General features: G+C 33.4%; 1 protein-coding gene across 1 annotated transcript in view; it reads right to left on the bottom strand.

The window, feature by feature from the left end:
• The window catches only part of C4BPA (complement component 4 binding protein alpha), a 40,833-nt gene that overhangs the window by 17,224 nt on the left and 11,398 nt on the right, over positions 1 to 12,211 (bottom strand). Inside the window, exons 2-5 of the mRNA XM_031937273.1 lie at positions 11,755 to 11,894; positions 9,307 to 9,495; positions 3,706 to 3,805; positions 967 to 1,052 (exon numbers count right to left, since the gene is read on the bottom strand). Coding sequence (XP_031793133.1) covers positions 967 to 1,052; positions 3,706 to 3,805; positions 9,307 to 9,495; positions 11,755 to 11,842 — 463 coding nt within the window. The 5' untranslated portion in view covers positions 11,843 to 11,894. The remainder of the gene's footprint in view (positions 1 to 966; positions 1,053 to 3,705; positions 3,806 to 9,306; positions 9,496 to 11,754; positions 11,895 to 12,211) is intronic.

The raw sequence follows: 12,211 nt of genomic DNA, 5'->3' as shown, positions 1-12,211 counted from the left end.
AATGGAAATAGTCCCTCTCTTCAGTGTTCTACTAGCTATAAGAATATGCACAAATAAGTAAATATAAATATATACAAAGTAAATACCAAGCAATTTATTTTGAGAGTAATTATGGGGTTGAAGGAATCAGAAAAAGACTTGTGTAGGAAGCTTGAACTTGAGCTGAACTTTGGTTGAAGCTAGGAATTATAAGAGGAGGAGTAGAATATTTCAGGCATTGGGATCCACCTTGCACAGAACAAAGATGAGAGATGGAATATTTATGTATAGGGAAAATGAAGTGGGCTAGTTTAGTTGGAATATAGAAGGTATGGGAGAGAGATATATGGAATAGCTATGGAATATGGAATAGTAGTTATATGGAATAATATGATGGCTAGAGTATTCAAATCAGCATCAGGTAGATATGAAAATCAGTCTTGACTTAGACATTTACTAGTTGTGTGACTCTGGGCAAGTCACTTATATCTCCTTGTGGCTTGGTTTCCTTATATGTAAAATAACGATTTTATTTTACTCAATGACCTCTAAGAGCCCTTTAGCTCTAAATCTATAATTTCAATTATTAATTCTAGAATGATGGGTCAGATTCAGATCGTAAAGGGTTTAAATGCAAACAAAGGCATTTATGTTTGATTTTAGAATCAATAGGAAACCACTGGAGCTTCTCGAGAAGAATGATGTGGTTACATCTGATCCTTAAAAATCTCTCCTTGACTTCTATATGGAAAAAGAGAAGGAGAAATCAAGCATATAACTATTGTAATCATTCCAAAATATCAGTGATAATCTAAGGATAGAAAAAAGAGAATGTCATGAGACAGGCTGTGGAGAAAGAATTGAGAAAACTTGATAATCAATTGAAAATATAGAATGAGGGGAAGGGAAAAGTTAGGGATGACTTAAAAATACAAGAACTTTGATGACAAGAAGGTTCATGAACAACTAGAAAAGGTCTTGACTTACTTTCACATTGTGGGATAGGATCACTCCAAGTAACTCCTGTTTCAAAAATCTCACAGGTACTTGTTGATGATCCAATTAAGTTGTATCTGAATGAGTTGAATCAAAAGCATCAGTTAAATTCTTCTTATCATAAGCATAATTCAACCATAAGAGGTAGCTTAATAGTTTATCTTTGGCATCTTATCCACTAGATACCAACAATAACTTTGACCAACTCAAGTATAGTTCATCAATGTGATAATATCCCTAGAGAAAGATTCCTTCCAGAACAAAGGAAGACCATGCTTGTAGCTGTGCATCTTTTCCTTAATTTCTCACTTTTTAAAAACTTAAGACCACTTTCTACTTACTATAAAAAGAGGCAGAAGACAAATAAGTTCTTTTTGTCTTTGGGATTTGGCCAGTTCAGGAATGTTAGACTAGTGATTGTTGTTCCTCTGAGCAAGCTAATATGTTGAATGCTTTCCTTATGCTTATCTTTGAATTGAAATAATATTTGCTTATCTCCCCTCTCAACTTGAAGACTTCCTGGATTTTAGACCTCCAGTTTCCTTTTAACTGTGATTAAACATTGACTCCTGTCAAATGCCTTGACTTCTTGATTGCTAGACTCATAATTAGAGCTTGATATCCTTTGTGTTATTCTTCCAACTCAGAACTCCACTCCATCAGCTTAGTCCTTTTATCACCATTTTCCTTGGAGTAAACATTTTTAGTGAAACTAGCAATCACAATATCATCAAGATTATCATTATTAATTTATATTTTATCTGCTTCCAAAAGGGATATGGGATTTCATAAGACACAATAACAAAAGTCAATGAAAGGAGAAGATTCATAGATGTACTGAATCCCTGAGAGGTCAGTTTTTGGTGTTTTGTTCCCATTAACAGAGTTTAGAACTAGGAGGCACTTTAGAAATTATATCATTTCACCTCATCATTTTACAGATGAAAAAGCTGAGACCCAGAGAGTTGTTGAAGTTTTTTGAGAAGAGTGAATCAGTCATATATAAGAAAGAGGAAGTGACTTTCTAAGAGTTGAATAAGAAGTTAAGTTGTAAAGTTAGAATTTGAAACCACTTCTGACTAATGTGTACTTAGCTCTAAGTTTCCTGAAATCAGAGGTGCAAAGAAAAAGGTTAGATTTTCTATTTCCTAAGAACCATTACATTGAATTCCCAATCCCTATATTTTTGCCTGCCTGCATTTTTGATTTCCTTCACAGGCTAATTGTACAATATTTCAGAGTTCAATTCTTTTTGTATAGGAAAATAACGGTTTGGTCATATATACTTATTGCATATTTAATTTATACTTTAATATATTTAACATATATTGGTCATCCTGCCATCTAGGGGAGGGGGTGGGAGGAAGGAGGGGAAAAATTGTAACAAAAGGTTTGGCAATTGTCAATGCTGTAAAATTACCCATACATATAACTTGCAAATAAAAAGCTATTAAAAATTTAAAAAATGATTTTCTATTTCTACTTCATAGAATTTTCTACTTCTCACTATGTAATAAAAGAAAATATACAAAATTATAGAATTTGAGATTTGGAAGGGACCATATCTGGCCACCTGAAAAACTGCAGAATGAGATCACTGGATTAAAATATAATTGGGAAATATTTTTTAAAATAAATAAAAATACAATATAGCATACATAATGTTAATTCATGTTTTGAGAGGCATTATTCCAATTCCATTAGTATTTGACACCATTGGCAAGGACAATTTATTTTTCCTATGAGAGATGAGAAACTGAGGCCCACAGAAGTAAAGCATCTTGTCCAGGGTCACACCAGTAGGAAATAGCAAAGCCAGGATTCAAATCTAGATTCTTTGCCTCCAAATCCAATATTTTTTCCATTCCCCTCATAACCTTCCTTGTATGGATTTGGTAAGTTTCCATAGTATACAAAACAAAATCAAAGTGTAAAACTAACAAATATAGGTTTTTCAGTGAAAATAAAAATGGAAAAGTTCCATATCCTTACCTGAAACTCTTATACATACTGTCTCCCTGTGCTCAGAATGCATTTTTTCTTCACCTTTGATTCTTGGAACTCTGTCAACTTCAAGGACTAACTTTAGTATTCATACCTCTTTCAAAAGACCTTTTTCAATTCCTCTAATTTAGTGTTCCTCTTCCCCAAATAACTGGATATTTTTTTATATATTGTATTTACTCATCTGTGAATATGACTATCCCTAATGAAATGTTAAGTCCCTTGAATACAGGCACTGTGCCATTTTTGTATTTCCATTCTTAGCACCAGGTCCAGTGGTTGGTACAAAGTGTTGACTTAATAAATGCTTACTGACTGATTAATAAATCATACCTTTGGGGCAGCTGGATGGTATAGTAGAGAGAGTACCAGTCCTGAAGTCAGGAGTACCTGAGTTCAAATCTGATCTCAGACATTTAACACGAACTAGCTATGTGACCCTGGGCAAGTCACTTAACCCCATTTGCCTCAGCAAAAAATAAATAAATAAATGAATGAATGAATGGATAAATAAATAAGTAAATAAATAAAAAAAGTAAATCATACCTTTACCTTCAAACTGCTAGAACAGTTCAGTTAAGATGTTCCCAGAAGTTTATATGTCTAGATTTTTAAGCCTTACATTCTAATAGAAGAAGTTATTATTTTCTGGAAATTGTTGTTTGCAGCGTGAAGCTCTCTTCTACAGACAAAAAGGTATTGGATTTCAGGCTACCTGACACTCACCCATCCAAGCAGCTAAATTCTATTTTGGAACCAAATTCAAGGTCTGTCTTAATGAACACCTTCCCATTGTTCAGTTCTCCTGGGTGATGGCATCGTTTTTCTAAGAGGAAAATAAAGCAGGAATTAAAATTTTTAATTGCTAGAAACTTATGACAGTTTTTTAAAAAAGCATTAGGGAAGACATAACCTTATCTTCACGACTTATTTTTCAGAAAGATCTAAAGGATCAAAAGGTTAGAATGAATCCTTACTTCTTCTATTCTCATTGTTTCTGTAGATTCTTCTTTGCGACAGACAAAAGAAAAAAAATACTTTAATCCAATTTTTTATTATCCCTACAGCAGAATGAATGGTGGGGGGAGACAAAAGACTTCTTAAATTGCTCCTAGTTGTTGAATCATACAATCTCTTCAAGTCTTAAGATCACTAGCTCAAGCTATGTCTGTTAATAAGTTGACTGAGTCAGTTTGCCTGTCCAACTGGAGAAGTCAAAATCATAGATTTGATTCTTTTTTTGTGGTGGCAAAGAACTGGAAATTAAGAGTATGCCCATCAATTGAGGATAGCTGAATAGTTTATGGTATATGATTGTAATGGAATACTATTGTGCTGTAAGAAATGCAAGCAGGTTGATTTTAGAAAAAAATGGAAAGATTTACATGAAATACTACATAATGAATTGAACAGAACTAAGAACTATAGTGACAGCAATATTGTTTGAAGAATAACTGTAGATGACTAAGCTATTCTTAGTAATATTAACATTCAAATCAATTATGAAGGATTTATGAAGGAGCATGCAATTTCTAGAGGAAAAAAACCTGATGTATAGAAGTATATATGCATGATTCCACAAAAATCTATATCAAATGTTGGCTTTCTCTAATATGGGATTGGGAAGGAGGAAGACAATTCAAAACTCAAAATGAAACAAAAAGATAACTAAAAATATTCTGAGGAAGAGTCTATTAGCTTTACTATACTTCCAAATTGGAAAAAGTTTTAAAAGATTATAAAAATTCTTTACATGCAGTTCAATACAATTCAACGAACCTATAATACTTCAGTTTTAAAAATTCATGGGTTTGAGTCCTATTAAGTCAAATCATTTTGCTTTGTTTCATAATATAATGGTGACTACTTATATAACAAATGCAAATTGAAACAACTATGAAGTACCATCTCATATCTATCAGATTGGCTAATATAACAGAAAACGAAAATTATAAATGTTAAAGAGGATGTGGGAAAATTGGGACACTAATGCATTTTTGGTAGAATCGTGAACTGATCCAACCATTCTGTAGAGCAATTTGGAACTGTGCCCAAAGGTCAAGAAAACTGTGCATACCCCTGGACCCAGGAATATCACTACTAGGCCTGTATCCCAAAGAGATAATAAAAAAGGAAAAAGGACCCACATGTACAAAAATATTTATAGCAGCTCTCTTTGTGGTAGCAAGGAACTGAAAATTGAGGAAATGTCCATCATTGGGGAATGGCTGAACAAATTGTGACATATTAATGTAATGGAATATTATTATTGTATAAGAAATGATGAACAGGTAGGTTTCCCCCAAAACACTCCGAAGTCTTATATGAACTGATGCTGAATGAAGGAAGCAGTACTAGGAGAACATTGTACATGGTAACCGTACATTGGGTGATGATCAGCTTTGATAGACTTTGCCCTTCTCAGCATTATAATAATCTAAGATAATTCCAAAAGACTCATAGTAGAACATGTTAGACACATCCAGAGAAAGAACTATGGAATCTGAATGCAGATTGAAGCATACTGCTTTCATTTGGAGGGGGGGGTTCTTTCTCTTCATTGTTTCCTTTTGGTTCTGATTCTTTTTTCACAATATGACTTATATGGAAATTTGTTTAATATGATTGGGCATATTTGGAATTATGCTCAAAAAGTTATCAAACTGTGCATACTCTTGGATCCAGCAGTGTTTCTACTGGGCTTATATCCCAAAGAGACATTAAAGAAGGGAAAGGGGCCTGAGAATGTTTGTGGCAGCCTTCTTTGTAGTGACCAGATGTCACTACAAACTGAGTGGATGCCAATCAGTTGGAGAATGGCTGAATAAATTGTGGTATATGAATGTTATGGAATATTATTGTTCGGTAAGAAATGACCAACAGAATGATTTCAGAAAGATCTGGAGAGACTTACACGAACTGATGCTGAGTGAAATGAGCAGGACCAGATCATTATATACTTCAACAACAAAACTATATGATGACCAATTCTGATGGACGTAACCCTCTTCAGCAATGAGATGAACCAAATCAGTTCTAATGGAGCAGTAATGAACTGAACCAGCTATGCCCAGAAAAAGAACTCTGGGAGATGACTAAGAACCATTACATAGAATTCCCAATCCCTATATTTTTGTCCACCTGCAGTTTTGATTTCCTTCACAGGCTAATTGTACAATATTTCAGGGTCCGATTCTTTTTGTACAGCAAAATAATGGTTTGGACATGTATGCTTATTTTGTATTTAATTTATGCTTTAACATATTTAACATATATTGGTCATCCTGCCATCTGGGGGAGGGGGTGGGGAGAAGGAGGGGAGAAATTGGAACAAAAGGTTTGGCAATTGTCAGTGCTGTAAAATTACCCATGCATGTGACTTGTAAATAAAAAGCTATTAATAAATTAAAAAATATGATTGTGCAGGTGTAGCCTATATCAGATTGCTTGCAGTCTTGGGGGGAGGAGGAAGGACAGAAATTTGGCAGAAATTAGAGATCAACATCTCACACTGTATACTAAAATTAGATCAAAATGGGTACTTGATTTGGTCATAAAGAAAGATACTATAATCAAATTAAAGGAGAACAGAATAATTTATCAATCAGATCTATGGATGAGGGAAGAATTTATGACCAAACAAGAGATAGAGTGCATTTTGGGATATAAAATAGAAGATTTTGGGGGCAGCTAGGTGGTGCAGTGCACAGAGCACCAGCCTTGAAGTCAGAAGGACCTGAGTTCAAATCTGGTCTCAGGCACTTAATACCTCCTAGCTGTGTGACCCTGAATAAGTCACTTAACCCCAATTGCCTCAGCAAATAAATAAATAAAATAGATAATTTGAATTAAAAAGAAAATTAAAATTTTGTACAAACAAAACCGATATTGAAGGAAAGTAGAAATTTTGCGGGAAGATTTCCAGTGCACTTCTCAGTCTTTATCTTATCTTTCAAATATATAGAGAACTGAGTCAAATTTACAAAACAAATCATTCCCCAAATGATAAATGGTCAAAGGATATGGACAGGCAGTTTTCAGATGAAGAAACCAAAGCTACAAATAGTTCATATGAAAAAATGCTCTAAATCACTATTGATTAGAAAAAAAGCATATTAAAACAAATTTGAAGTATTCCTTCACACCTATCAAATTGTCTATCATGACAGAAAAAGAAAATGATAAATGTTGGAAGGATATAAAAAATTTGAACACTAATGCATTATTGGTGGAATTGTGAACTGATCCAGCCATTCTGGAGAGCAATTTGGAACTATATCCAAAGGGCAATTAAACTGTGCATACCCTTTGATCCAGCAGTACCCCTATTCCAAAGAAATTTTAAAAACAACCCAAACAAAAAAAATTTGAAAAGACTTACATGAACTGATGCAAATTGATGTAAGCAGAACCAGGAGAATATTGTACACAGTAACAGCAATATTGTAATGATGATCAACTGTGAATGATTTAGCTATTCTCAGCAATACATTAGATCTAATTAGATCTAATGATCTAATTGAATTTCAGAAAGGCCTGGAGAGACTTACACGAACTGATGCTGAGTGAAATGAGCAGGACTAGGAGATCATTATATACTTCAACAACAATGCTATATGATGATCAATTCTGATGGACCTGGCCATCTTCAGCAATGAGATGAACTAAATCAGTTCTAATGGAGCAGTAATGAACTAAACCAGCTACACCCAGTGAAAGAAGTCTGGGAGATGACTAAGAACCATTACAATGAATTCCCAATCCCTATATTTTTGCCTTCCTGCATTTTTTATTTCCTTCACAGGCTAATTGTACAATATTTCAGGGTCCAATTCTTTTTGTACAGCAAAATAACGGTTTGGTCATGTATACTTATTTTTATTTAATTTATACTTTAATATATTTAACATGTATTGGTCATCCTGCCATCTAGGGGAGGTGGGGAGAGGAAGGAGGGAAAAATTGGAACAAATGATTTGGCAATTGTCAATGCTGTAAAATTACCCATGCATATAACTCACAAATAAAAAGCTATTACAATTTTAAAAAATACAATGATCTAAGACAATTCTTTAGTGTCTATGATGAAAAAATGCTATCCACTGCTAGAAAAAGAACTAATGGAATCTGAATGTAGTTAGAAGCATACTGGTTTTGTTTTTTGTTTGTTTGTTTGTTTGACTTATTTTTGGTTTTCTTTTTTACTAAATTTTTTCTTATCTTTTTTTATTTTTTTTAATAACATGACTAATATAATTTTTTTGCAAGATTGTACATCAATAACTTTTATCAAGTTGCTTGCCTTCTCAAGAATTGGGGAAGAGGGAGGGTGGAAGAAAATTTGGAACTCAGAATTGTTCAATTATTAATAAAGGTTAAAATTGTTTTCACATGAAATTGGAAAAAAATAAAATATTAAATTTCAAAAAAGAACAATCATAGAACTTTTTAATGGAAAAAACTACTTAAAATACAATATAGGTATATCTGATCTTCCTTATAAATTCATAGAACTTTTTTTCTCCTTAAAGGACCTTAGAGATAATCTAATCTGACCCCTTTAATTTATACAGGAGAAAATGTGGATCCATTAAGAGGAAGGAACTTGTACAATGTTACACAAATAACTAGATCAGAGCGGGGAGTAAAGTATAAGCCTAATAACTTATATAATTGTAGAGATGTTAGAGGTTATATTAAATAATCCCATGTTTGATTTAGAAATTTCCTAACATATCCTCAACTCAAATAATCAAAATAATCAAATAATGTCAGCTTACATACTTTCAAAAATGCAGAACTCACTTGCTCAAAAGATAGAGCATTCCGGTTGGACAGATGTAACATTTAGGATCTTCCTAACTTTAACCCTTAGTTCAGTTTTACCTTCTAAAGGCACACAAAATATCTGATCTTTCTATATGATAGTCCTTCAAATATTTGGATACAGTTCCAATTTGTCATGTGCAAAATAAAGGACTTTGAAAAATAAATCAAAATTTTATGAATCAAAAAGTGGTTTGTGCATTGAAAGAGGTTGCTTGAGTTATTTTGTAGTTTTTTTAAATGTTCTTTCACAGAACAAATGATTTTCCCATGATTTTTCCATTTTGTATTTTCATATATTGATTTTTTTTTTCAGAAATGAAACGCACCTTGACACAGTACCTATACCTTGACACAGTAACTGATTCAGGAATTCCCTAAGGATCCAAAGGTTCTTGTAGTTTTCAAAAGTGCCTCACAATTAGGGAAACACACAGACATTCAGAAAACCTCCAAAGAACAAAGTAAGGAAATCAAAAATCAAATGTTAGAAGTACTCACTGACACAGAATGGAGTGGTGGGATACCAGGAATTATCTCTACAGGTAAGTGTAACTCTGGAGCTATTCCGGCTGTAGCCTGGGCGGCAAATATATCTCACTTGTTCTCCATCTGAGAAGTTAGTTTTGTTTGCCATTTCCAAGGACATTGGGGCAGCATAGAGAAGTTTGGGCAAGGGACCACAAGAACCTGGCCATCAAATCAAATGAGATTCAAAGATTAAAACTTAGAATCTGCTGATAATGCTAGGAGTTAAATAGCATATTGTAGAAAGGCAGGAGTAATGTTTTTGTATCTATTGATCCCCATAGAACACAATACAATGCCTTGAAAACAATGACCATATATATGTACTCAGAAATAAAAAATATAGTTTGATGATGATAAAAGGCACAAAAATCTTACCTCTGCTTCTCTATTTATGCAACAACTTAATTCAATAAGGAAGATAAGACTTGAGTTTTATTAATCCTTCTTATTGCCCACCTTGCCAAGATCATTCAAGTTAATAAACCAATTGTGATTATAGAACCAGACCACAATCTTGCATTGTTCTTATCAGATGCCTCCTTTGCTTCTATTCACCTACTGCTGAATGGAGCCAGGGAAATCCTCAAAATCATGCTAACAGGGCCCTCTACAAAAATGTTATCTATTCCTAATTGAGCCTTCATCTCTACTAAAACAAATGTTCTACTCATCTCTAATGGATTTGCTTCTATAATTTTGACAATTTCTATTTTAAATCTTCTAATTTTTCCTCAAGTTTCCCAATGAGTTATCTCCTTACTTTTTCAATGGAGGAATTTACTTCATACTTTACCAAAAAAAAAAAATAAAAGTGAGTCCATTTATTAAGAACTTTCTTTCCTCTTTATCTCACATCATTCAGGTATTTTTTCTGTTATCTCCTTTTTTGTTCTTATCTCACATTAAAAAAAATTCTTGCCAAGGCAAACCCCTCTATCTTTATTCTCATTCCCTCCCATCTTCTTTAAAAAATTGCTTCCATTACTCTTTCTCTAAACTTCAGTCTCTCTTAATTTGCTGACTTCTTCACTACTGCTATAGCGGTAATTTTTTTTTTAACACATTTGTCTTTAAAGAAAAAGCCTCACTTGATTTGACCATCCCTATTCACTAATGTTCAATACCTCTCCTCCCCTTTGTGACTAAGCTCCTTGAGAAAACCATTTATACTAGCCCACTCCATCTCCTTTTTCTCTTTTCTAAACACTTTGCAATTTGACTTCCAACCTCATCTTTCAAGTGAAACATTTTCTTCAAAATTACTAAATGTAATAGCATCTTCTCACTCCCCATTCTTCTTAGCATCTCTGAAGCCCCCTACTTTGGCTATCACTCAAGGCTCTTTGCTGGGCTTTCTTTTCTTTTCCTATCATACAGTCTTGCTTATCAGCTCCCATGGGTTTATACAGATGAATTCCAAATCTATATATCTTAAAGTTTTAGTCTTTCATTACAACTTCCCTTTGAAATCTTGAATTAAATATCTCATATGTATGTCCAACTCAACATGTCAAATACAAGACTATTACTTCCTCTCAGTTCAAGCCTCCTATCTTAACAACTTTCCCATTACTATTCAAGGATATCATCATCCTCCCAGTCATTCAGACACAAAGTGCCCCCTCTTTTTCCTTCTCTCTTTTAAAAATATTAAGAAAGAATTCTAAAATTATTCTAGTCTAAAGCCTTTGGACTAATCTTAAACAGAAATCTTATCAGTCTTCTTTTTAAATATTAGTTCTGAAACAATTTATCATGATCATTTTATTTTCTCTCATGAAATTTTTCTAGCTGTAACTATAATTCTAAAATATCAAGGGCTAGAGAGAGATTTTCAGACTCATGGGGGAAATTCTATCCACCTTTGGTCCTCTCCCTCTATAAACAGAAATAGACTAAAATAATCAAAATTATCTATTGGTTTTTTATATTTAAATATTTCTCTTGTTTTCTATTCACTTCCTGCTTCTCCCACATTATGGGAATTTAGATAGTATAGAGATGTTACCATTTTGAGCTTCACTTCTGTTCCTCCTCTGCATGGCATCATCTCCTTTCCCTCCAACAAAAGTAAGAGCCTTATCTAGGAAAACACTTTCTCTCTACTGGTGGGACACTCCTGATGAGTTCTCTCAATATTAACTTACCCCAAGGTACAAAAATTCCTAGTTAAATCTCTGATTTTAGTCCTGGTTGATCCCAGGGAGTATATTGGTCTTGGGTATTCCCTAAAAGTTTAAGAAGAGTCAATTGTGTATGTCAATTTTGTTCCATCTCAGATAATTGAGTGTGCTGCCCAACAAACCCCTTTGGCAATATTGGAGAGAGATTTTTCCCAGATATTTGGACCTATTAATATGTTCAAATGAGTGATGTTTATATGACTTTTTCCTTCATTCCCCATCCCCCATCACTTACCATGCACACTGGTTAGCAGAGCAAAAGACAAGATTATTTGAAATAGAGTTGAACCATATTCTTTCCATTTCTCCCTCCTATAAGCCATCTCCTTTGCAACCCTTGGGAAATCTGTCACCAAGTGTTTCTTCCAAGTTTTTCTGGTGAAATAAGTAAGAAATGGTCTCTTGATTCAGATAAACAAAAGAAAACAAACTAGACAAGTTATTTAGAATAGAAAATAAATTTCTCATGCCATGTATCACCTTAAATATAAATTCATTTAAATAATTTTCAGTTTTGAAAATTTACTTTCTCCAAAGAAATGGAAATAAAGGGTTTTCTTGGCAATACTTTGTTCCTGCTTCAGGATTTATTTATGGATAGTACCTCTTCAAAGTATTTAAGGAAGTTCATTCTTTAAAGGAAATTCATCATAGTATAATTCTTAATCGCTAGGTGGGGGAAAAAAGGTATT

This window comes from Sarcophilus harrisii, chromosome 4 (assembly GCF_902635505.1).
Source record: "Sarcophilus harrisii chromosome 4, mSarHar1.11, whole genome shotgun sequence".
In the NCBI taxonomy this organism is placed as follows: Eukaryota; Metazoa; Chordata; class Mammalia; order Dasyuromorphia; family Dasyuridae; genus Sarcophilus; species Sarcophilus harrisii.
The sequence above is the reverse complement of the archived record's forward strand: the minus strand, read 5'-3'. Positions and strand labels throughout refer to the sequence as shown.